Source organism: Recurvomyces mirabilis, assembly GCF_035927965.1.
Source record: "Recurvomyces mirabilis strain CCFEE 5264 chromosome Unknown scaffold_4, whole genome shotgun sequence".
NCBI classification, from domain to species: Eukaryota; Fungi; Ascomycota; class Dothideomycetes; order Mycosphaerellales; family Teratosphaeriaceae; genus Recurvomyces; species Recurvomyces mirabilis.
Genome location: NW_027041938.1, coordinates 936,595 through 960,620, shown reverse-complemented (window position 1 = coordinate 960,620; position 24,026 = coordinate 936,595). Strand labels below are relative to the sequence as shown.

The 24,026-nt window shown below is 53.0% G+C and overlaps 12 protein-coding genes across 12 annotated transcripts; 9 read left to right on the top strand and 3 right to left on the bottom strand.

Annotated features, from left to right (window-relative positions):
• Positions 1-1,573: 1,573 nt before the first annotated feature.
• On the top strand, positions 1,574-1,846 carry LTS14_002224 (uncharacterized protein; the record flags this gene model as incomplete). The annotated part of the gene is made up of 1 exon (XM_064834930.1): positions 1,574-1,846. The coding sequence occupies one exon, from the start codon at positions 1,574-1,576 to the stop codon at positions 1,844-1,846; it is 273 nt and encodes a 90-aa protein (XP_064697801.1).
• A 326-nt stretch (positions 1,847-2,172) lies between these two features.
• On the top strand, positions 2,173-3,051 carry LTS14_002223 (uncharacterized protein; the record flags this gene model as incomplete). The annotated part of the gene is made up of 1 exon (XM_064834929.1): positions 2,173-3,051. One exon carries the CDS (start codon positions 2,173-2,175, stop codon positions 3,049-3,051), a length of 879 nt encoding a protein of 292 aa, XP_064697800.1.
• Positions 3,052-3,586: 535 nt separating this feature from the next.
• LTS14_002222 (uncharacterized protein) lies at positions 3,587-4,498 on the top strand (the record flags this gene model as incomplete). The annotated part of the gene is made up of 1 exon (XM_064834928.1): positions 3,587-4,498. One exon carries the CDS (start codon positions 3,587-3,589, stop codon positions 4,496-4,498), a length of 912 nt encoding a protein of 303 aa, XP_064697799.1.
• A 488-nt stretch (positions 4,499-4,986) lies between these two features.
• LTS14_002221 (uncharacterized protein) lies at positions 4,987-5,793 on the top strand (the record flags this gene model as incomplete). Its single annotated transcript, XM_064834927.1, has 1 exon — positions 4,987-5,793. The coding sequence occupies one exon, from the start codon at positions 4,987-4,989 to the stop codon at positions 5,791-5,793; it is 807 nt and encodes a 268-aa protein (XP_064697798.1).
• Positions 5,794-6,497: 704 nt separating this feature from the next.
• On the bottom strand, positions 6,498-7,702 carry LTS14_002220 (uncharacterized protein; the record flags this gene model as incomplete). The annotated part of the gene is made up of 2 exons (XM_064834926.1): positions 6,498-7,080; positions 7,146-7,702. 2 exons carry the CDS (start codon positions 7,700-7,702, stop codon positions 6,498-6,500), a joined length of 1,140 nt encoding a protein of 379 aa, XP_064697797.1.
• Positions 7,703-8,255: 553 nt separating this feature from the next.
• On the top strand, positions 8,256-9,077 carry LTS14_002219 (uncharacterized protein; the record flags this gene model as incomplete). The annotated part of the gene is made up of 1 exon (XM_064834925.1): positions 8,256-9,077. One exon carries the CDS (start codon positions 8,256-8,258, stop codon positions 9,075-9,077), a length of 822 nt encoding a protein of 273 aa, XP_064697796.1.
• A 524-nt stretch (positions 9,078-9,601) lies between these two features.
• On the top strand, positions 9,602-10,422 carry LTS14_002218 (uncharacterized protein; the record flags this gene model as incomplete). The annotated part of the gene is made up of 2 exons (XM_064834924.1): positions 9,602-9,950; positions 10,019-10,422. The coding sequence occupies 2 exons, from the start codon at positions 9,602-9,604 to the stop codon at positions 10,420-10,422; spliced, it is 753 nt and encodes a 250-aa protein (XP_064697795.1).
• A 4,148-nt stretch (positions 10,423-14,570) lies between these two features.
• Positions 14,571-16,195, top strand: LTS14_002217 (uncharacterized protein; the record flags this gene model as incomplete). The annotated part of the gene is made up of 2 exons (XM_064834923.1): positions 14,571-14,619; positions 14,973-16,195. 2 exons carry the CDS (start codon positions 14,571-14,573, stop codon positions 16,193-16,195), a joined length of 1,272 nt encoding a protein of 423 aa, XP_064697794.1.
• Positions 16,196-16,994: 799 nt separating this feature from the next.
• Positions 16,995-18,591, bottom strand: LTS14_002216 (uncharacterized protein; the record flags this gene model as incomplete). Its single annotated transcript, XM_064834922.1, has 4 exons — positions 16,995-18,086; positions 18,134-18,168; positions 18,224-18,497; positions 18,556-18,591. The coding sequence occupies 4 exons, from the start codon at positions 18,589-18,591 to the stop codon at positions 16,995-16,997; spliced, it is 1,437 nt and encodes a 478-aa protein (XP_064697793.1).
• A 1,249-nt stretch (positions 18,592-19,840) lies between these two features.
• Positions 19,841-20,206, top strand: SMT3 (SUMO protein smt3; the record flags this gene model as incomplete). The annotated part of the gene is made up of 2 exons (XM_064834921.1): positions 19,841-20,080; positions 20,144-20,206. The coding sequence occupies 2 exons, from the start codon at positions 19,841-19,843 to the stop codon at positions 20,204-20,206; spliced, it is 303 nt and encodes a 100-aa protein (XP_064697792.1).
• A 326-nt stretch (positions 20,207-20,532) lies between these two features.
• On the bottom strand, positions 20,533-22,673 carry LTS14_002214 (uncharacterized protein; the record flags this gene model as incomplete). The annotated part of the gene is made up of 2 exons (XM_064834920.1): positions 20,533-22,185; positions 22,236-22,673. The coding sequence occupies 2 exons, from the start codon at positions 22,671-22,673 to the stop codon at positions 20,533-20,535; spliced, it is 2,091 nt and encodes a 696-aa protein (XP_064697791.1).
• Positions 22,674-23,175: 502 nt separating this feature from the next.
• On the top strand, positions 23,176-23,718 carry LTS14_002213 (uncharacterized protein; the record flags this gene model as incomplete). Its single annotated transcript, XM_064834919.1, has 1 exon — positions 23,176-23,718. One exon carries the CDS (start codon positions 23,176-23,178, stop codon positions 23,716-23,718), a length of 543 nt encoding a protein of 180 aa, XP_064697790.1.
• Between the last annotated feature and the right edge of the window lie 308 nt (positions 23,719-24,026).

The window sequence follows — 24,026 nt, the reverse complement described above, 5'->3', positions numbered from 1 at the left end:
CTTCGAATGGTTGTGGAGCTTTTCACCGTTCGCTGGCGCCAGCCTCTGTGGAGCGACGAAATGATGATGTAGGTTGGGATGCGATCTGATGTAAATGCAAATGTGCATGGGTGGTGCCATATATATGGCCAAGGGCGTCGAAGAAATACGATTTGTATAGTCCCTTTGCACTTATACAGCACTTTACCACGCCGGACATAACCCACAGACAACAAAAGACTCACTGACGATAATCATACAACATGATGTCCTTCAGGTCAATAATCGCAGCATTCGTGCTCGCCTGTTGCTTCACCACTCAGGTCTTCGTAAGCACAAAGACACGATAATCTCTAAACTCCACCATCGCTAATACCAGTCCAGGCGCAAAATTCCTCCTCAACGATGGCAACCATGAGCAAAAGCATATCCGCATCGAGCACACTTTCCGGATCAGCAGCCACTGGCACTGAAGGCGTCCCTCCCACCAACCCAGTAGGCTCAAGTGGGTCTGGTGATGCTGGTGGTGGGTCTTCTGGCGGAACGAACAGCTCCTCTTCATCGACTACCAAGAGTGGCGCTGTTGCACTTGGATCAAGCGGTAAAGACCTCCAATCGTCAAAGTGGGCAAAAATAATACTGACTTTGAGCCCCAGATTTCTCCCTGCCCCTCTCTGCTGCCGCCGGTGCTATCGTTGTTGCCGTCGCCTTTGGGTGGTGAGGGTAGTAGGATCGAGAGACAACCAGAAGCGGTTGGTGAGATTGTGCAGGTACAAGCTTAAAGCGATGTAAATATGAGGAACCCTGGGCTAGCTATGAGATTTTCAATCTGATGCAACATCAATAATAGAGACGATAGGGGGTAATTGCGAGACAAAATCTCATCATTCGACAAGAGGTTTGGATTCCTGTTTGATCAATCGTGTTGATTTAGCGGCTAGATTGCTTCGTCGAGAAGGATAGCTCACACTTGTCGAGAGGCCTGTAGCATGTAAGAAAAGATCGTGTATAGAGCAGTTAGAGACCCTGGCGAACGAATGTCATATGTGAATGCTCATTAGAAGCTTTGTCAAGCTCAAGCCCAGGCCGTAGATTTGGATTTCTCGCTTCGTCTCGACTCTCAGTCCGCCACTGGGTCGACTCTCGCTGCATACATCCTTTTTTTGACGTAGATCATGTATCTCCCGTCTTCAATCCGGCAGAAGCTGGTGATAGTGCTAGCACATCACGACGACGTTGACAGGAGGCACTGAGTATCATAACATCGATCGGTAGAGGGCTCGATCGGTAGAGGGCTCGATCGTGAAAGAGCATCGCTCGCTAGCTCGTTTGTGCAATTGATCTGTAGTACCAGTTCGGTGTGGTCTGCGTCGATATCGTCTTTTCGTCTTGTCCCGTCAATACATCTTGGTTAAATATGGCCAATGCTAGTGCCCCACTAATGACGTAGCCGCAAGGAACAGGAAGGCACAACCAGAGTGAACCATTTAATCTTGATAGACAACTTCAAACACCGATAGTCATTCCGGGGAGAATAGAAGCGTATTGGTCCCGAAGTACACATCCCGAAAGACCAACACATTACTAAATCACCATGGCAAGCCTACCACACACCACTACTGGCCTTGCCAGCGAGACACCATCCACCTCCGAAACAGCAACGGGTGGCACCGCGGGCGGCAACCTCGCCCCCAAGGACTCGAACCTTGCAGCAGACGTCTCCAGCACCGAGAGCAAGGTGGGTGTGACGAGCAATCAGGGCAAGGATACCACGAGCAATGCTCCTGGGAGTGCTGAGGCAGCGGCCGAAAAGTTGTATGAGGAGAGGATAGAGGAGGAGTATGCTAAGCGTGAGGGTGGTGCCTGATGGTGAGGTTGTTGGACGATTGTCCGGCTTTCGCTGGTTGGAAAGTGGGCTATGGCGTCCACGGTCGAAGCATTGGAGCCCTGGCTTGGGTGGCATGGGCAGGACGAGGGAACGGCATGAGGATTCTGGCATAGTAGAAGGCTACATCAACGGACCTTTAGACGCCCCAGAAATGAGGATCTCTCCTCATCATATACAGAAGCAATGTTGTGGTGTAATATAGCAATCTCATCTCATCTTGCCAAGGAATATGCTCCAAGCTTTCATACTTTATTCCTTAACCTTTCATGTTCCCTCAACCACAACGCATGGCTTGATAGCAGTAGATGACGACTAACTATCGTCTTCCACGCAATTCCAAACCTCACCGCATTGCTGCCATAGCTCTGTATCGAACATTATTACTACAATGCCGCGCCTTTCCCGCAGCAGCAACATACCAGCGCATCGAACTGCAAAACATTGTCCGCAACCGCTTCTGGCAGGCACGACATGAGAACAGCACGCGACGATTAAGACTCCTGTTCGAAGCTGGATATGAGGGTATCGATCACCTCGATGCTGCAGTAGCTGGAGAGGAGGAAAGTAAAAGCCGCATTCTAGACCTGCTTGAGAGAGCACCTGCCAAGGTCAAGCAGCCGCGACCGGGCGAACATGTCCAGCCTCTTGTGCCCACACAGCGACCTTCTGATCGATTATCGCTGCTCGACAGACCGGTACCACTAGAGCAGCTCAAAGGCAAACGACATGTCCCCGTGCTCTTCAATGCTCAAGGCATACCCGTCCTCCGCATCAAGAAGCCACAGCCAGAAGGTTTATCAGGCTACATCAACCACAGACTTCAGTTGAAACAGAAACGGCATGACACGCGACATAGACTAGAAGAAGAGCTGGAGCTCGCCCGAGCAGAGGACACTTGGGATGAGATACTGCTCGAGTGTACTGCAGCCCGCTTGGATGGCACTACTGAGCGTGTGCGAGAGCAGGGTTGGAGTCATGCTCTTGCTATGGCGAAGAAAGAGGTCAATGAGAAGCTGAGTGAGGAGAGGAGGAAGAATCAGGTCATGGCGGAGAAGATGCAGGCGGTTGTTGATCGGGAGCAGGCGTTGTATGATGAAGAGAAGGCTGACAGAAAGCAGAAGTTTGGCAAAGGGCGCCAGAAGGTGGCAGATGGAACGGTCGTGTCGAAGGATAGTGCAATTTGAGCAGTCATGACATGGTGATGGAGAACGATGTTCTTTCATATCATGTAAAGGTCGGACACGCTGCCAAACTCGCGACAACCACGACCTCTGAGGCCGTTCGAGATGCGCAGCCATGTCGTGCTTGGTATATGGCCAACTCGCGGTTGCATGACGGGGCAAAGCAGTGCCAGCACGCGAACACGTGTCTGAAGCTACCCACACCTCATGAGCTCTGAGCCCTTGAGGCCCGCCACCGATCACAGCATGTTGTGCAGCGTCTACGCCACCTTCATGCAGCCGCTCGTGCATCACGCCGTGCTTGAATGGTCGCCTTGCAGGCCTTGAGGCCGCACCTCCCACACAGCCCCGTACACGATCGTGTCTTGATCAGCTGAGAGTACATGCAAAGGGCCTCCCAATGTACCATTGGACATGAACGTAGAGATAGAAAGCAAGCATTCGCATCGCCCGAGCCCTGTTGCGAGGCTTGGACGTCCGCTCTATATTGCTAGTGGTATCTCATCTGCTCGAGATCTCCTGATAGGATACCAACATCATGTCTGGCATCGAGGCCATCCTCGGCGTGGTCTCTGGCTCGGCCGGTTTGCTATCACTGACCATACAGCTTGGCCAAGGCGCGATCAAGCTCAAGAGATTCTGCGAAACAGCGAAAGCCGCACCGGAGACTATTGCGCGCGTCACGCACGATCTTGAAACCATAGTCTGGACTCTGCAGCAGCTCAAAAGGCATAGACACGACGACAGCCAAAGCGCAGCAGTGGTCGACCGCTGCATTGACCGTTGCCGATCGAGCGCCTCCAAATTTCGAGACTTGGTCGAGAGGGTGGAAAACCGGCTCAAGCAGCGGCGGAGCATCAATGCCAAACTTTATGCAGCGATCAAGGAGCCTGAGATACAAGAGCTCATGGCTGACCTGGAAAAGACCAAGAGCTCATCACTGCTGGCTTATGGTACGCAAATGGCTGAGAGTCGTTCCTTGTTTGGGGCCAAGCTTGACTTGATCTTAGCACAAGTACATTTGGGCAATGCTGCGGTCGCGCAGCTTGCCTCGCAGCCTGCCTCCAGAATGGAACCATTGCCATTGATCTGCGCCCCCGAGCATGATGCGCAGAGTGAGATAGGAAGACCAATGTCGCAGCAAATCGCGCAAGCGGGCCACGAGGACATCAGTGACAATCGAGTGTACGGATCTGCAGCTCTACCCAAAAAGAAACCACCTCGATCAGTGTTCCGCTTGAGGCTTGGTATGTGGACCTGGCACAGCCGCTGTGCCTGGGACATCGCGATCACCACATCGCAGGGCCGATGGGTTACGAGTCTACAGACCGTCAACATTGTGCCTCCAAATGCACCCATCTTTAATCTTTGTCGAGCTGGCGACGTGAAGGGCATGATGAAATTGGTTGAAGCCGGTCAAGCCTCTTACACTGACATTGAAAGCCCTTAAGGTGAGGACTTGCTCACGGTGGGTATCTTGGCAACGAAAGCGTGACGGAAATCGCTAAATCTAAGCAGACAGCCGCCCGGTGGGAACAACCTCCAACATACACATTTCTATTGCAAGCAATGTCATGGCAAGTCGACACGCCTTTACCGGTGTTCAGTCTTTGCATTCTAGAACATGGTCTCCAAACGAATCAGATACTGCTGAACGATGCGCCGACACTCGAGACTTTGTACACAAGCTTCACACAGTTGCCTGCCTTCGACATGAACTCAGATGATCCCGTCGATCGATTACATTGGCGTTATGTATTCTCGTACTGTCCTACGCTACCAATGTAAGGGCATCTATTGCGGGAGGACATTCCTCACTTTGCGGCCCTTGGCGGCCCCGAAAGGCTTGCACTGCTCATAAAGATTTACACTCCTGCTCGGTTTGGAACGCCCGACAGGCTCTTCCACACCGTAGGCCTGACACTCCCAGATGTAGAGATGGCAAACCTCAGTACAAAGGACGGCTTCACCATCTTGCATTTGGTTGGCGAAACCCTAGGCCAGATGCATTTCCAGAACGCTCAACGGAGTATGCACGACCCATGGAGTCAATATGCCGAGCGTATGCTCAAGGCCGGGGCTGACCCTTGCAGCTTGGGAGTGCCGACAGATAAGAGGAAAGGGCTGATGACGCCACTTCTCGCATCCTTGAAACAAGGTACTCACACTTTCGACGACCTCCGCTTAGTTTTGCAAGCTTGGGCTTCTCTTGTACACCGCGCTGGGTTGGATCTGTCTGAATATGGCGCAAGAGAAGCGAATATGTGGAGCCTCGTGTCTCAAGGAGTCCACCTTCCGAAGATTTTGAGCCCGTGGGGTCACAGCTCAGAAGCATATTACGCTCATGTGAGCTTACACACCGGGCCAAAGGCTCAAGATTGGACGATAGTATTGTCTGGTACCCTGATTACTCAGACTTATGTGCTTCAACAACCTCCCGGTGCTTTTCCGCGTAGCTCTTACTTGCCGGGCATCATCGCATGGCCTCCAACCACAGCAGAACTACAAGAAGGTCGATGGCTGATGCAGGAGGCTAAGTCGAGGCAGGCTGATAGGATTGCTCTAAATGTCATGGCGCACCAAAACATCGAGCCATTCGGGGAGCTGGTTGAAAGCACACAAGACGATACTAGTAGTATAGTCTTGTTATCAGAACGAAGTGCAAGACGAGGGATACCCCCTCGATCACACAGTGAGCCACGATCGAGCAGAGGACAGCAAATGGCACTTACAAAGAGTGTCTGAGTCTCACCCATGGCTACCACCATATCACCTGTGTCCTTACGATGCACGCTGGAGGTTCGGCTGCATTGGCGAATCTGGCGAGGAGTCATATAGGCACGAACCCTGCTCAGTCAACAGACCATGCGACAGAGACTTCCACATTCGGGATTGCATCAAGGGTATTTTCAGTGGAAGGCGATTTGTCCAACAGTCGAGGAGTTGGTCGCGTAACTCCTTCCTCGGCCATATCCGCGACTGTCAATACTACGCAGCCACACAGGCGATGGGCATGGGACAGCCTGCGTCCAAAGCGAGCACATCGTCACCAAGCCAGGTGTGCTGGGATGCAGTGATGTCGATCTGGACAGGCTAGCAGTACCTCAAGATTGCTACCAAAGGCATCCGCGGACCAATTACATGGTTCATCGATTTTGCGAATCTGGAGGCATGGCGAGAGGTAGAAGTCCAGAGCCACGATAGTGAGCCTGTGCGCGCGCTGCACGACTACGAAGACTAAAACATGTTCATTTTAGCTACTTAGATCGTTCTGGAGGTAGGATCACACAAAGCATGACAGCCTTGCCGGACGAGTATCCTCACATCTAGCAGCTTCATCATTTGCGCCTTACTATGCATCCCCGAAGCCAGCTTCCCACCAGCTCAATAAACCACGCCGAAACGCCATTCTGAACAGCACATCAGCATCTGCTTGCCACATTTCAACCTCACACCTCCGCCCCCGGCATCAAATTCCCCCTCGCCCCAAACATCTTCCCACTAACCACAGCCGAGAACCCATCAACCTGTCTTGCATACTGCTCCACCTGCCTCCCGACCAACATCGCCTCCAACCGACTCGGCTCCTGCGGCAACTTAAACAACTTCTGCCATTCATCCTCCGGCAAAAGCGTCTGTTTCTGCTGCGTCCGCAACGCATTCTCCTGTTTCCGCTTCTGCTGCCACGTCTGGATCTTGGCTTGTTCGCGCGCCAGACTGCGTTGGTAGTATTGTGCGTTGTTTTGTTCGGTTTGGTGGGCTTCGATGCTGTCGAGGAGTTGGTCGCAGGTTTTTTCTAGGAAGGGGTCAATGCTCAGGTCCAGGTTTTCGAGGTTGGGGGCGAAGGGGTTGTTGGCTATGGCTGTGTTGCGGAGGAGTTCGTTGGTTGAGGCTGGGAGGGTCGGTGTGAGGGTTGAGGTTGTGGGGTTGGTTGGGAGTTGATGGAAGTAGGAGGTGAGGAGGTGGGAGTTATGGACTTGGATGGGGATTTCGGTGAGAATGTCCTGGTAGCGGAGGTTTGATTTCTGGAGGCTGTGTGCATGAATCTGTTAGCTTTCGTCTGTCGTACCTTCCTAAAGCATCATTTCGCAACATACCTCTCCGTACTGAACTTGCCCTCCTTATAAGCCGCCACGAACGCTGGACTCAACCGATAAGCCTTCAGATTCAGACTCCCCTGACTACTCCGGCTGACATCAAACACCAACGCCACCGTCCTCTCATCCTGCGCCTTCTGATAAAAAGCCTGATTTTCAATGAAATTCGCCGAGACAAAATTCCCCATACTACAACTGACATACCATCCCACCCCCTGCGCATCCACATTCACTTCCCGCAGATACTTGATCATCTCGTTCTGGTAGCTCACGCTGCTCTTAGCTCGGGGCGCTGCCAGGGCAAGGGAGGCCTGGTCCTGTTGATGGTAGGGGTCGGAGGAGGTTTGTTGACCGGCTGTCACGTCCGGGTTCGAGGCCGGGAAGGGGAAGGAGTTGGTGATTTCTAGTTTTTGGGCGGTGGGGAGGTCCATGCCGACCAGACAGCCTGTTGCTGGGGATGGAAAGGTGGTGGTCGCGTGTTTGATTATGCGCATAACTACCAAGGCGGAGAGTTGGACCTCTTTGATGGGCGAGTCGGCAGCAGGGATGGTCGCCATGTTGGGTGGTAGTGTCGTGGGAGTCGTCCAAGTGGTATCGCCAGTTATTGTCGGATGTTCTCACGGAGCGTGGACTTCGATATGAACGACTCACAAATTCCGTGTATGTGCGGCGGGATGAGCGGAAGTGTTCCGCGAGCTTCTATCCCACCTTACTCTCGTGCCTTCCCCTTTCTCTCCATTCACTCAATACAGTCGCCTCTACGCTTTCCATTTTCGGACAGGCAGATACTTTTCCTCAGGCTGTAGCATACGGCATTGTTTATGTACCGTCTAGCCAACCGGGTCGCCTGAGAGCATCTGATCTTCCTTCGGAAGGCACGAGGTGACGTCGCGGGGTTGGCCTGAACGATGACATTGCATCATATTCCATGAACAGCACAATTGATTCCATCCCACCTGACACCAGACGAGACTGATTCGACATATTTGTATGGTCGTGCTACTGACATATCCAAGACTTGCCACTCATACATTGTGTTGTGTGGGCCGCAGTTCTACTATCGCCTCACGACGGACTCCAACCATATTGAATAGGCGACTGGCTACGGAGATGGCGACTCAAAACGGTAACAAGGATCTCGACATCAACCAAGGCGGTGATGCAACGAAGAAGACCTACCACAAACAAGCCACCGGCCTAGCAGCGAAGACAGCAGAACGCCACTCTGCTGAAAATGACCTCAAGCTCTACGGTTCCTGCTTCTGCCCCTTCGTCCACCGCGTCTGGATCTCTCTCGAACACAAAAAGCTCGAATACGAATATGTGGAAGTAGACGTCTACCGCAAGCCCAAACTCCTCCTCGACATCAACCCACGCGGTCTGGTCCCAGCACTCCGCCACGGCGACTGGGGCTGCTACGAAAGCACGGTCCTGATGGAGTATCTTGAAGATCTGCACGAAGGGAAGCCATTGTTACCGTCCGACCCGAAGCTGCGAGCCCGTAGCCGACTCTGGTCGGACCACATAAACCGCCACATCATCCCGCTCTTCTACCACTACCTCCAAGCCCAAACCCTGGACAACCAAACCAAGTACGCTGGCGAATTGACCGAACAGATCGCCAAGCTCGTCTCAGCCGCCGACACCACCGGCCCTCTCTTCCTAGGTAAAGACTTCACATTCGTAGACGTCCAGATGGCGCCATGGGTCATCCGGCTCGAGAAAGTCCTGAAACCCTACCGTGGATGGCCGGACCCAGAGCCAGGCAGTAGATGGGAGAGGTGGGTCAGGGCAATAGAGGCGAACGAGGCGGTCAAGGTGACGACGTCGGGGGATGAATTGTATTTGGACTCTTATGAGCGGTACGCGGAGAACAGGCCGAACACAAGTTTGGTGCAGGCGGCTGTTAATGGTGGCAAAGGGTTGCCTTGAAGGTGGCGTTCTGGTAGATATTGAGCTTCCCAGAAGAATGATGTGCGTCCCACAATGGTAGAGGCCGACCAAGCTTGTTATCAGCGACCCACCCCGGGTGGGAAGTGATACGAAGTCCCGTTCCGATGTCTCATTCCTACAACTGACATGACTGACGACTGTGTGATCCATAAAGCTCGCGCAGACATCAATCTACCATGAAGCGATCCAGCCTTTGTATCCCATCCCAACTAAGCTCACTGCCACTCGCCACGACGGCGTAATCTTGTTTGCTACTTCGCCTACACTCTTGGTCGGAAATCACAACCTGCTACATTCACAAGCCAATGAAAGCGGCTAGCGGCGCAAAGGCAACAAAGCTATTCACGTCAAGCTAAGTGCTCACCATACACGTCTATCGTATTCACGATGGCTATCCGTTCTAAAACTATTCCACCTTCGTAGCAATAGAAATTCCATTAAGCTGCGACCAGTCCTACTACCGTCAGCCACATCTCGACCATCAATCCCTTCGCTCAACTACAATGTCAAGCCGCCGCCACCCATACTATGACCCCTATCCTCATCACGGGTATCAAGACTATCACTACCCACCCGCTCCAGTAGCTCACCCGTCCACTCATCATTCATCGGCTTATGCACCACATCTCCCGCAGCACGTCTATGAGCCACCTGCACCACCATATGCCAGCCCAAGATCAGGCGGCACACCCTTGGTGCAAGAGGTTGCTGCTGAGGATGTCAAGTTCAGCGTTGAGGGTGGCAAGAAGCGAAGGAAAGCAGTCGAGGTGAATGGCGTGGGAGAGGATCAAAGGGTGGATCAGTCGAACAATTATATCGACGATCCACTGTATATACGCCAGCAAATCATGGGTAAATGACCAAGACTCGCTCCAGCAATGATACAACATCGCAAGGGCTGACTCAAGATTGTAAAATAGATAACGCGCAAGCACTAATGCAGATTCTCTGCCCAACAGCCTACGGTCCTGACTTCGCAGGCCGTTACAGCGTCGTGCTCTTACAACCTACTCCTACCTCGAAAGACAATGCGAAGCAACACCGCACTCACAAGTCCACGTCAGCCAACCAGCAGCTGGAGAAGTGGAGAGCAGGCGTAGCATGCGACGGGACCGTTGTAGTCGAGGGCCCGAAAGCAGAGACGTCGTTCATGGCTCTGAACTCCTTACTTGAGTCCCTGGCGGCGAAGCTGGGTAAAGTCATGCCTCGAGCTTGGGATGTGGGAGAGGAGAGCGATGGAGAGGAGGAGACAGAGAAGACTGGGGTTGTGGAGGATGAAGATGGAGCGAGGTTTGCTGTGGAGGGTGGTCGTGATAAGGAGTGATGTTACCACAATCTTTCTCACTCGTTCATAAATGGCTCATGTAGCCGATCCGGACGTATTCCTCCAGTAGAAAGCAAAATGGGAAGTCGATGTCACGAGAGATATGCGTATGGTAGGGGATACGAGATACGAGCTTCCTTTTCGTCTCCCGCACATTGGTGTTCTTACCTGTGGCAGCACCCCGAGACCGTGATGAACTCGAGGGCTTGCGTGAACTGTGCATGAACCGCATGGAATATCCTCGTGGGTCCATAGCCACATGGAGTCTTGCATCACCATGAGTCTTACATTCTGCGACCTAGAGTTGGTCCGTGGCTGATCCTGAGATCATGCACCTCATATTGCAACGGCCATCGTGCATGTTTAGCACATGTATACGGTAGACATGCACGTACGAGTCAGCGAAATGTTCCTTTGGGTCTTTGACTTTTCGTAGTGCTGACGCTCGGAAGCGGGGAGCATATCGGCGAAGGCATCAGCTCCATCGGCCCACTGTAGTGAAAGGATAAACTCCGTTTGGCTTTGAGGAGAGCGATACCCTGCGTGAGGTGCACAGTGATTTGGTGCAGGGTGCTGCATACGAGAACACTATCAATGGTCAGCCCGGGGCTACCGTCTGCTTCCGCGGCCTGCTGTTTGTGAAAGGTGCTGAAGGTCATTTGCCACTTTAGCAAGCCACTTGCGGACCATGATGATTAGGTTGGCGAGAAGAGCATTGAACGATCATGTGACCGAATGAAGAAGCGGCTACAAATGTGCAGAGTGCTCCAGGGGTTCCAATCATGGGGCTGACCACTATCGCGAGAATGGTGCAATGGATGCGAGTAGTAGGCCTCGAGGTAGATTGTTGCATCAAAGGGGTTGAGGTGATCTTTCGCACTGCCTCGGGGTTCGGCAGGATTCCAGGTGTCCATGTGCTAGCTGGCTCAACAAATGCCTCGATCACGGCCATGGTTTCCTATCACAACTACCAAACTTGTATTCTGCCGTTGTTATACGCGGCATCACAACCACAAGGCCCCAGGGTGCGGGTGGATCATATCAAGCATCGTAGTAGCCTATGTGGCGTGATTCCCCGCAGCTGACGGAGACGGCGACGTACTCCTATCGTTTGCTTGCGGCTGGGAGCTCAAGGAACTAGGGTCTCTAGCTGTCTGGCTACCCTGCAGATACGGTAGTAGTATCCTCTGAACAGGGTCGACACCGTAGGTCACTTGTGTTTGAATGAGGGGTTCGTGAAAGGTGATCCAGAATCCTTGGCGTGAACCATGGTTCCGGCTGAGTCGTGACCGGAGACATCGGCAATGTTGGTGGCTCGGCGGCGTATATCAGTTGGCTCGCGGCACCACGGGATCAACACTTCGTCGATACCAGGCTTCGCATAGAAAATGCCGATTGATGAATGGCAACTTGTTCCCGCACAAGGCAGCCTTCCAATGGCGACGTGCATGATGTGAAGTCAGCGGCGGTCGTCAAATGCTTCAGCCACACAACGTGGTGGGCCGATCTGCAGCAACGGCGGACCAGAACTCTGGAATAGGGGACCACAATGGCACAAGACGCCTTGAGTGGTTGAAATGTACTTCACTTCTACACTTCGTGTGGTAAGCAGCAAGGCTACTATGGCTATCTCAACTTCGACAAAGCAGCGCATCTGTCAAGCTGTTGCTCGATACGCTCTTTGACTTGGGGATCACCTAACTTCCGCATCACTGTGACCTCGGTCAACGCTGGAGTTAGACAGGAGAACCAACAAGCAGCAATAATAGCCTATGGACTAACTACAGAATGGTATGCGCCCAAAACAGCATCTGCCGAAGGACGGCGGTGTCGATCGCAACCTTCGCGCGGTGGACGTCGTGAAATGCCGCTGCGGACGTGTCAGAGCATGTTCTCGTTATGAGGACTCGAGGTCAAAGTCTGATCGATTCAAGTCTGGTATTGTGTCAAACCATCAGCATATCAAAGAAGATACATCTTCACGCCACTCTTTGATTGATATCTAATCATGCGAGCCAGAACTTTCGAACAGCGTTCCTCTTGGACGCAAAGAGCCAAGACACAATAGCGGCATTGATACCAATTGATCACTAATTGGAACAATAAGTCTTAGTGATCTACCCCGGAAAGGAAGACTGCGATGGCCGAATCGGGTATGTCGAGATCCAAACGGCGAAGCGCCAGTGCTTGGGCCTGCGAACGACGGCGCACCAAGATTCGGCAGCGAAAATCTGCTAGCTCGTGCCCGTTATCTGCGATAAGCGGCAATAACAGTGGATGCAATACAATTGCCGGACGTAATGCCAATGCATTGCACATCCAGCGGTCAGCACAAGAAGCTGTCGACGCGTCGGGCAAATCTAGAAGCGACTAAAGCTTATTGTTCATTTTCGTGTGTACTCTTCATGTCGGCAGACGTGCAGGCAACCTTTCATGCCCGGGTCCGCCATTGCGGGGCAAGGCTCGGAGCCATGGTAGAATGATGATAATAACAATCGGGTAGAGGAGTCCAAAACGGCCCACAGTAGAAGCTGTCAAGTTGTGCTCCAGTTCAGGTGCAGATGTGCCGGAAGTCTCGGACGCGAGTAGACACTTTCGTCCTCCCAGGCGCGCCAACAAAGTCTCTCTTTACACAGTCTTCTCGTGTCCGCAATAATACCGTCTAGTCGACCAGATATCCCGATATCAAATTCGTAGTGCCCACTTCACGATCTTTGACGTCACGTAGGAGCTACCGTTAGTGAGATTGAAGTCCAAGTAGCTCGGTAGGACAAACGGCCGGCCCTGCATTCTTGCTGATCGCAGAAACCACGCGTTCTGCAGGGATGATGGTGTAGCACCCCGAATGGCGGTGTTATAGCCACACCTGCCACAACGACATCTACCCGGTGCGTCTAGGCGATATTGTGGAAGCGTGGGCGCAAAGATCGAACACGGTGCAGAGGCAGCGGTGGTTGATTGCTAGTGGGACGTAAGACTGACGGGTCTGATCGAGAAACTGGGTGTGATCGAAAATCATGACGGCCGCCACAGACGGCCCAGGCCGCTATAGCAGGGATATGGTGGCTTACGCTGGTTGGAACGAAAAGTTAGTGCTTGGGCTCGTGGCCTGTCCAAGCGACCGTTGCATGACCCTGCTTCAACTAAGGCCACATAAGAATGATGTGAGAGGCGCAATGGAGAGGGGTCCGCTGCAGGGCGCGCCAGGACGTCAGTCCCCTGAGAGCTCGAAGGAGATGAAGCCCATGGACGCGAAGTGGGCACTGAACAAGATGCCGCAAGACGGATGTAAGGCGGCGCGCAGGAAGCTTTGTAATGTTCCTGACTGCCCCACGAAGGATCGCTCAGCCAATGAACTCTGTGTCGATGCAGGCAAGCGACCGTGAGGAAGAGCGGCCGCCATGAAACCGCACCTGACGAGGCGTGGAGGTGCTCGGATCCGAGACGAGCTTGCTACAGTTCCGTGCCATGGTGAGGTGAGATTCAGCGTCTACCGCTGTATAGACTGTCAGACACATCCTCGGGAAAAGGTGGCAGCAGTAATCTCGCGCCGGCAGGATCTTGGATATAGGAAGCCCCGCAATTCGTTAAAGCAGATACTAGTGGCAGGTCACAGGGTGGTGCCCAGCGGTCGGTAGAGCTCTCCATCAGCCATAGCTCGGAGCGTTTGGGAGCTTGCCAGACGACATCTCTCCGCCCGACCCACTGTGCTTCCATGCACCATTTCAGCAGCACGTACAGTAGGAGGACGCGGGTGCATTGTTGCACCGCGTCGAGATGTCGCCAGAACATATTTGTCGCTGGCGGCTTGTGTGGTCGGTAACGGGAATCGTAGCACGGTAATATGCTGGCTTTGATGTGAATATGTGCATTTCCTAATCCGACCGAATTGATTAACAAGGTTGCCAGCCGTTAACGCCTACGTCTCAGTAGTCCTTCCCGAGGAGTCGGACGTCCGCACGGATCCGTCCAATCGGCCAATCTCACAACGTTAGCGCAATAATGCGGCAAGCAACGTTTTGGTCCTTCGCCAACGCAGTACGAGTCTACCATTTCTTGGATGGGCAGCGCCACAGCGGCACAAGCGCGGTCCTGCCAATGCGTTGGAATTTTTTGTAATAATAAGACGGACCCTGAGCGACCTTTTCATGCACTACTGTTTTCCCCTCGGCGAAGCTGGGATTGTTCGATATCATGGTCAGTGTATCCCTACTGGCCCCAACCTTGACTCTGTCCCGTGTCGTACCCTGTTTAGCACTCTCCTCATCTGCTTATAACCTCACGGTCTGCCTATTTCACGCCCGCAGCGACCGCGTCTCGAGATTGTTAGCATACCACCCAGCTGTATACTCGATCAACACGTCTGCCAATCCGATGTTCTAGCAGATCACGACCCTCACCACACACTTACTCACCCACCATCATATACATACGACGACCATTATATTGTCCAACAACGCTGACAACAGCGTGCTCTTAAGCTGGCTAGCACATAATGGACGGTAGAAACTGTACCGGACGAACGATATCACTACTCAATAGTGACGTAGCCGCCGCTGACTACCCGACGAAATTCCACCTCCCGCCGCTACTGTCTGCTGCTCATTCACGCACCTCGAGTTGCGCATCAACGCCCAGCTTGTCCCCGCAAACACCACACCTGATCCGGAGTTCTTCGAGCGACTCCCGAGGTTTCCAGACGCCCTCACCACTGACGCCATCCTACCACGCCTTTGATCGGCAGCTTCCACACGCGCACAAGTTGCAACAGCAACAGTCGTTTTGCGCGTACAATTTCCCGCAACAGGTGAAGATGGACGACCAGAATGTGTCGATGTACCCACCCATTCCCGATGCGACTATTGCGATGCCATCTGCCTACCCCATGCCGCCCCAGATGACCCATCAAATGGTCCCGCAGCCCGTGCAACCAGTCGCATATCGGTCATCAAATTCACCCTCATCAGAGCCTTCACGTGTCTCCAACCTCTCCGCAACGTCGAATGCGAAGGCGCAACCAAAGAAAAACCAGTACCCGTGTCCACTCGCGAAGCAAGTCGGTTGCAGCGATTTCTTCACCACTTCAGGCCATGCCGCGCGACACGCCAAAAAGCACACAGGCAAGAAGGATGCCTTCTGCCCGGAATGCAACAAGGCCTTCACGCGCAAAGATAACATGGAGCAGCACCGACGGACACACCAAAGCGGTCGTGGTGGGTCGCGCTCCGCCACGACTACTGGTGTTGATGCCGCTGCCAAGGTGAAGAAGCCTGCGAAACCAGTGACCAAGAAGACTGCTGTCAAGGCCGAGCAGCAGTTCGGCGCCGCTATCGAGCAACAATTAGCAGAAGCAGCTGGACAGGAGTCCTTGAATGGGATGCCGTTGGCGACGCAACCGCAAGGCATCGTGATACCACAACCCACGATGCAGCAAGTCCTCGTCGACCAAGCGATGATGCTACCACCATCTGGACCATATTTCCTCGGCAATACTATCGACACTGGCCCAATCCCCTCTTTGCCCATGGCGATGCCAGATCTGAATGGGCGACCGCCGCTCATGCGGAACAACTTCACGACTAGTCTGGAGTACGTACCACCTATGGGTCCAATATTGTCCGACCCCGACGCCCTACATTATGCCTATCCTTCACCTGGCTTGTCTAATGGACTCAACAGTCTAGCTCTGGCAGCGAGCGAACACCGTCGATGGTCAGAGGAGAAATCCATGTCTGGTAGCCCGAAAGAGTCGCCTTCGCAGGAGACTCCTTGAACGATACTCTTCTCTTCTTCATCCAAATATCTCCGCGGTAAGCCGCGTTCCATGACGCGACTTCGCCAGCTTCACCTTCGACCTTGATCTCTCTTCCGAGTCACATTTAGCGCTGCATTTTCTTTCGGAGGGGCTGGTTTGCGGGTTCAATTGTGCAGCAAAGATACCCAAGCTTGACGGTGCGTTTGGGATGTTCTCGTGTTTGTGTAATCAGCGAGTCGGGCAGATTGTGTAAGCACAAATTCTTGTTGCTTGATGCAACGAAGTAGTGTAACGATAACGAGGAAATAAGGCTGCCAGACAGTCGATGGGCCAGAGTAGACACAAGGAAGTGTGGCAATGTAACAGGCTGTAGATACCTGTGTGCAATAAGCAGAGCATGGCGAGAAGTACTGAAGCATAATCAATCCATCATACACTAACCCTCCCACTGTTATCTATGAAGTGAAGCGGAGGAGATGAGGTGAAGTCAAGTTTATATCTATGCAGGGTCACCGCCGATCTGTTGACTTCAGGGTCACAGCAAGGGTCATGACCCTGAGATCATCACCCTGTCCCTTCCTCACCTCGTCCGACCTCCACAGCATGAACACACACCATGCGACAGCGTAAGCATTGATGCCGCGACGACAGAAACTTGGACAGGAAGAAGGAATCGTCCCGCTGCGCCCAGCAGCGCGAAATATCATTACGGATGAGAGCCGATGACGAGCTTCCACTAATTCCTCGACACGTAATCTAATATATCCTATCAACTGGAGCAGAGCATGTCCCTTTACGTCGATGTCCCCGCAGAGGTCTACAGTGCAAAGATCCGCTCAAGCATGTATCCACCAAAGGTCTCCTCACCCGGAGTACCCACGCACCTCCCCATCCTGTTCCCTGCCTTCAGACTCAACCAATTCCCGCTGTCTCCAGCTCGCTCGCCAACATAGTCGTCCTCCAGTTTCCGCCGGCTACGACGATCGACCAGACACATACCTCGAGTCCACTGCCCCGCCGTCTCGACCCGAATGTCTTCGTCATCGGTGATGTTCCACTTCGGGTCGCTGGAGGCCATACAGTACCATACACATAGCGGATCATGTAGCTGCAATGGTACAGCATCACCACTGACGTTGTTCTGGAGCGACTCGACTTTGTTGAAGGTCGAGTTTAGAAATGCCGAAACCCACTCTGCTAATGGCGACTTGGCTTGGAGCAATGGGCCAATCACTTCCTGGAACTTGCCTCGAGTCAGGAGATGGCGCTCCGTGATGTCTAGCGGAAACAATTTGACGTCGAGCCTCCGCGATAAGTGCTCCGGATACGGATCAAGAAACGGTGGCGATGCCGTACCCTCCTTTCTACCAGGAGGTGCTGGTGGGACAGGTGGCAAAGTCGTCCTTGGCGTTGGTGAGGTGAGTGCGTATACTCTTGCGGCTGCATACGAATCTGCGAATGTGTTGAACTCGGCGACAGGAGTCATCTGGTTTCTTCGGTTCAGCATCTCTCTTATTGGACCAGGGGCTGCCTTGATCAATCGGAAGGCTGGCTCTGATATAAGGATATGCTGTGGATATGGCTGTGAGTGACGTACATTGCCTGGCAGATCAATCGTGCCTCCCATAACCACGATATCCTTTGCGCGTAGGAACGCTTCTGGGTCTTCTGCAGCTGCGATGGCCAGATTCGTCAATGGTCCAATTGCAACGATACTGATACGGTCAGGCTCGTTCTCCCGTAACAGCCGCAAGATCTCCTTATGTGCTGGTTGCTTCGATGGCTCGAACATTGGCTGTTTCTTGGAGAGCTGGCTAGCCACGGCGAAGTTGTCTTGATCGTCCTGTTGTTTGGCGTGAGCTGTTTCGAACAGCTCTTTCCAGGCGTTATCGGGCGTCAGGTGTGGGTGCTGCAGGAGATCAGCCTCTGCATCATTCGAAGGCTGCAAGGTCTTACACTGTCATGTATGCCACCTAAACCGTCCGTGCCATCTGTGCATGTCTGTAAGCGATCTACACAACATAATGGTGTCTCGTAAAGACTAACGAAAGAAGTCGGCCATCAGCTTGTCGTCCCTGAGAGGATGCTCCGGCCCGACAGCGACTAAAGGTCTTGTCTTGCGAAGAGTCTCGAAGCCCCCTCGGCGGCCCTGACCTTCCCTCCATTCGATCTCTTGATCGATGTGATAGAAAAGTGAGACAACATTGCGAAGACAATTGGCCAGATCGATATTGCCATATGTGACTGAGATCAAGAGCACTTCCAGTTCCTCGGGTAGTGACGAGAAAGCCAGTAGCATCGCCAGTATGTCGTCGACACCCTATGTCGTATCAGAACCGGTCTTTTCATGCCATCTATTGGTAACGTTCGCCACTCACAGGGTCAGTATCTATGATGATCTTGCGAGGAGCCATGGTCACGACGCTAATTAGTACGTAGGAGAGTATGGAATAGCTCGGGAGGAAATAGCAAGGTTGATAGAATGCAAACACGCAAACGAACAGCGCTGCACAATCTGTCCACCTCCCGCGACTTCTGACCCTGAGATCCGTGCTCCAGCAACTACAAATTTCTCAGATCTCCCAAGCCCTTCTTTCCTCCGTACAATGTCTAAACAGGCCACCATTAGAGTCTCGGTGCGAACTATTCCATCAATGTTTGTACAGGTCTATAAGGCCTCCTTGCGTGCTCCGGTGCCCTAAGATTGATTCTGGCGCCTCCTCTTTGCTCCTTCATCTCTGCTTCGTGGGATGTGAGATTTAATTTGTGTGGCGTGACATTTATATCGATATCTATATGGCTGTGCGATGCTATCCTGTGCTACAGGATATGTATATGCCATCATCTCGACGAAGCGAGTGCTGAGTGGCTGGCAGACTACTTGGCGCCCTCTGCCCTCTGCTTCATCTTGAGTCTGCGTGCTTTGATCAGTGGCAAGACCTGAAGGAGGGCTTTGATGGACAGTCGCACCGCAGCAGATTGGCCTTTGGACAGCTCACTGTGCTAGCCTCGTCGCCACTGCGCTGGTAGAAGAGATTACAGCAGGCATACAGTGCATCGATCTGGGACGATCAGCCTTTTGTACGGTCAAGGAAGCCGATACGACAATACTTGTTGCTGGCATTCCTCTTCTTTGTAATTATTCTTCTGTATGCAAGCTGCCAGATGCTCAGTACACTGTCATTCGATAGCACAAAATGACTTGCTCTGAATGGCGCATGCTTGAGGATGGCAGGGTGGATCAGACTTCAGTCCTTCCTCGGCGCCGGTCTTGCATTGTTAGTAGGGCAGGGCACATATGAGCAAGCTGTCACTCACCATGGCGAACTAGGAACGAGGTGAATTTTTTGGCTTGTCCCTCCTCACTGCTTGCGAGCCATCACTTTTGCCCCAGTCGTGCGTCGTGACGAGCGCACGGATCGCTGTGGAGTCGTAGCAGCGCGGGACACAGTTCCAAGGTCAACCATCAATCGCGAATCGTTTTTTCCTTCTTCACACCACGCCTTACACTGCTCGCGTCACTCACTTCCCATCGACGACTCAATCACCTCCGCCACTAAGGCTTTACTCCGCCGCAGAAAAGCATAGAGGCTAGCACAACTTGAATCTCGACTTGCGACCCTACAATCCGCATCAAGCACAGAAATCGACCTCTCACCCAACATGTCGGACGAGCAACAGTCCCCTTCACCAACTGGCGAGAAGCCTGAGGAGCCACAGCAATCGGAACATCTCAACATCAAGGTCACCGATAACAACAATGAAGTCTTCTTCAAGATCAAGCGCACAACACAGCTGAAGAAGCTCATGGATGCCTTCTGTGAGCGTCAAGGCAAGGACATTCGGAGCTGTCGCTTCCTGTTCGATGGGACACGAGTAAATCCCACGGATAACCCGGAGACCGTGAGTCATCTACGCACATGCCGAAAGATCCGACCAGAAACAGGGTACTAACTTCAAATGTAGCTCGACATGGCAGATGGCGACACCCTCGAGGTGCACCAGGAGCAGATTGGCGGGGCCTGCTAAGCTCGCTTTACCAGAAACTTCACGATGAACAACGAATGGCATGTGACCTCGACGAAGCAGCTTAGTAGCCATGCGTGAGCTCTCTGAGCATGCGAATCATGTTTTCATGGGAACTGGCGTATGGTGTGGATGGTCCGCTCTCGGGCGACATCACGGTACTCATTTAGCTGGGCATTCATGAGAAGCGGATAAATTTGCACAACACCAGCGAGCTACATAGCTGCCTCTCAAGATGATTCAAGTTACATGCTTTACAGCCAGAACACCTCGCCAAATCCATCTATATAAACAAGAATATGTACAAGAAGTCTGGTCCTAGCCTGCGATCACTTGTTTGCGATCTCGACCACCCTCTTCGCGGCCTCTGCAAAACCATCAAAGGCTTCCAAGCTCAATCCAGAGTCAGCAATGATCTTCTGCCCCTTCTCCTCGTTCGTACCTCGTATCCTCACAATCACAGGTACATTCTTCATATCCACCTCCTTAAACGCCAGCAGGATACCTTCCGCAATCATGCCGCCGTCTGTCAAGCCACCGAAGATGTTGACAAAGATGACTTTGACTCTTGGGTCGCGAAGGATGAGCTCAAAGGACTTCTTCACGGTCTCGCTTGTGGCTTTGCCGCCAGTATCGAGGAAGTTTGTTGCCTTGCCGCCATGTAGCCGGAGCGCGTCGACGGTGTTCATGGCCAACCCAGCACCATTTACCAGGGTACCAATGCTAGCCTCTGGGTCTTCGAGCTTGATAAATACGATGCCGTCCTTCTCTGCTTCGACTTCCTCTGGTACCTCGTTCTCTCTTCTTCGTAGGCTGTGGATATCTTCCTGGCGCTTATTGCTCCGATATGCTGCGTCGTCGAACTGCAGCACTAAGCTCGGCTCATGGAGTCTGAGGTTGCCATTCTTGTCAATACTGACTGAACCAGAAAGTGTCACAGCCTCCTTCGCCTTGTACATCTTGCTCAGAGCTTGTATTAATGCGCTGGCTTGCGCCATGGCGGCTGGCGGAGCGGCATCTAGTTGCATGTGCTCGAGTGCTTGCTTGATTGTTGCATCGCTGGGGCCTTGCCGCCAGTCGTAAGGGAAACGGCGTACCCTTTGACCAAGCTGAGACTCGTCTGCTGTTGGTGAAGTTGCTATGCAAGGCGAGCGTTCTGTCCGGTCGACGGTGATGGCAAGGTAGTGAGCATCCTTGGGTGCTGCATCGCTCGATAAGGCTACGCCATCTACTTGGCTGAGGTATGGTTCTAGAGGGCCCTTAGCTTGGTCTTTGCCGAGGAGCAAGCCACGTTGCTGCTGTTGAGGTACTGCTCTGCGAGGAACAGGCGATGGCCGTCTCCGCAAGGTATGGTAGCCACGCTTCTGTTGACTCTGGGCGTTGGACAAGATCTTGCTCACGTCACGTCCGCTCTGGCTCAAAAGTGTCTTCATGACGCCACCAAAGTTCTCGGGATGGTCGACCATGGTCGCTCCAGCCTCTTGCAGAACACTGTATTTCTCCTTCGCCAACCTCTCACCACCTGCTGCCCACGCACCAGCATGACCCATGATTCTGCCAGTAGGCGCATGCAATCCACCAACAAGCGCGACGATCGGCTTTGGCTTGGAAGTTCGCTTGAGGTAGTCCTTGATCCACTCCGCAGCATCTTCCTCAGCTCGACCACCAACCTCTCCCACAATCACGATACCCTCCGTCTCTGGATCGTGCTCAAAGACCTTCAACGCGTCTACCATGTTCGTGCCTGCAATGATGTCGCCGCCCATACCTATGCACAAACTTTGGCCCAAGCCAGAGCGAGAGATCGATGCTACGGTTTCGTACGACAAGGTTCCCGACTTGGCAACGATGCCGATGTGACCAGGAGCGAAAGTAGGAAGTGGTTGGAAGCCAATGCGGCAGTAGCCAATGGGTGCTATAATCCCCGGCGCATTGGCTCCCACGAGTCGAGACTTGGATTGTGTCTTCAGTATACTTGCCACCTGCGGAGTATCAGCATCATACCATTGTCATCTATAGTGGTATACGTTACCCTCATAATATCGTGCAGTGGAATATGCTCCGCAACACTAACGATCAACGGTATCTCGGCCTCAATGGCCTCCTCAATAGCCTTACCGCATTGCGGTGCGGCCACGAAAACAGCCGTAGCATCAGGCTTGAGCTGCTCTTTTGCTTTCCGTAGATTTGGCAGAAGTGGAAGACCAAGATGCTCGCCCTCTTTGCCAGGCGTCACGCCTCCGACTATATTGGTGCCATATGCAATACTGTCTTTGGCATTGCCTGTCGCCACACGACCAGTGAAGCCTTGGTAGATCACTCGAGTGTGCTTGCCAATGCGGAGGTTCTGTACTGTGTCTTCATATGATTTCCTGGCTATCGAGCTTGAAAATGTTCGTCTGGCCGTTCTTGAGATGTGCTTGCTTGTGGATGGGATCAAGGATGCTTGGCTAGCTCGCAGGGCCACCATTGTAGGCTATGTGCAGGGAGAAGTAGTGTCTATTGAATACAATGGACCATGGACGAGACGATAGACTACATCAAGCAGATTTATGATAACAATGCCAAATACACGAAGTGGTCGTGCTTCTTGAGCCCATGCCGGGAATAACTCAAATGGACGCTTGCGTCCTCTCTCCGAACATCGGGGCCTGTGAGCAGGGATGCTGGGCACGTAAAGATGTTCTGCGCATGGCCATAGGGCTCATGGCTACAGTCACTGCGCCCGTGACTGTGATTTGACAACATCCCATCTCTCGTTAATGTTGTTGAGAAGGAAATGGAGCTCTCTTTGGTGACGTACAGGTGGCTGAACTTCACTTCGACCAACAGCTTGGACCCTCATCAAGGTTTCCCCACAACCTTGGTGGAGATCCCGAGGCGGAATCGAGGCCTCGAAATGACGAAGCTACGACGGCGACGTCTTGAGACAGAGTGTCTGACGAGAGAGACGGTGGCGCGCTACTATTGAAATGGCGCCTACCTCAGCAAAGACCATCTCCACCTCCTTGAAGAAGCTGGATATCTCCTCGAAGTCCAAGCAAGAGGAACCAGCAGACTCGTGGGATGCCGAAGAGGACTCTGACACAGATGAAGACGATTCTGGCAATGCTACTCCCGTAAGACCGACAAGCTCGTCTGACTACCCTGGTGCACCGCCGCCTACGCCCTCCTCGCCATCCTTCAGCTCGGGCAAGACAGCCCTGGGAGCTCCATACCAGACCTTCCCGCCCTACGGCTTTCAAGCATATGGTGATGCAGAAAGTGCTGCACCCGCTCGGGGAGCCCGAACGGCGGACGAGGATGAGCGGAGACCGGAGAAGTCTACCGCTGTGGCTTCGAGGTTGATAGCCGCAGGTATCGGCCAGAAGGCACCGAGACGAACGAAGGAGCAAAGGGAGTACGATCAAGCTATGAAGATGCAGGAGAAGAAGAAGCGTGATCAGGCGAAGGCTGAGGAGGAAAGGAAGAAAAGCGAGGCTGTGAGAGCGAAGCAGGCTGTCTGGGATGATTGAGCATCATGTATCGAAGTGTCGATACATAAGGTGGGGCATCGCGGCGATGATGAAATGGTGCCAGTGCTTCGCACTCCGCACGGCTACACTCGTGAGGTGAAAGTGGAACGACCGCGACAGCAATTTGAAGTCTTGAGCAGAGTCTCGAAGTAGGAAATGTCCGATCATATCAGGCGGAGATGGCAAGGGCAACAAGACCGAAGGTGTTATCGACGGCGTCACGCTAAAGCATTGGCAAGACCATCGGAGGTCTTTGTAACATTACGGACTGACTCGGCTGTGAAACGACAGCGAGCATTTCAAGGCCA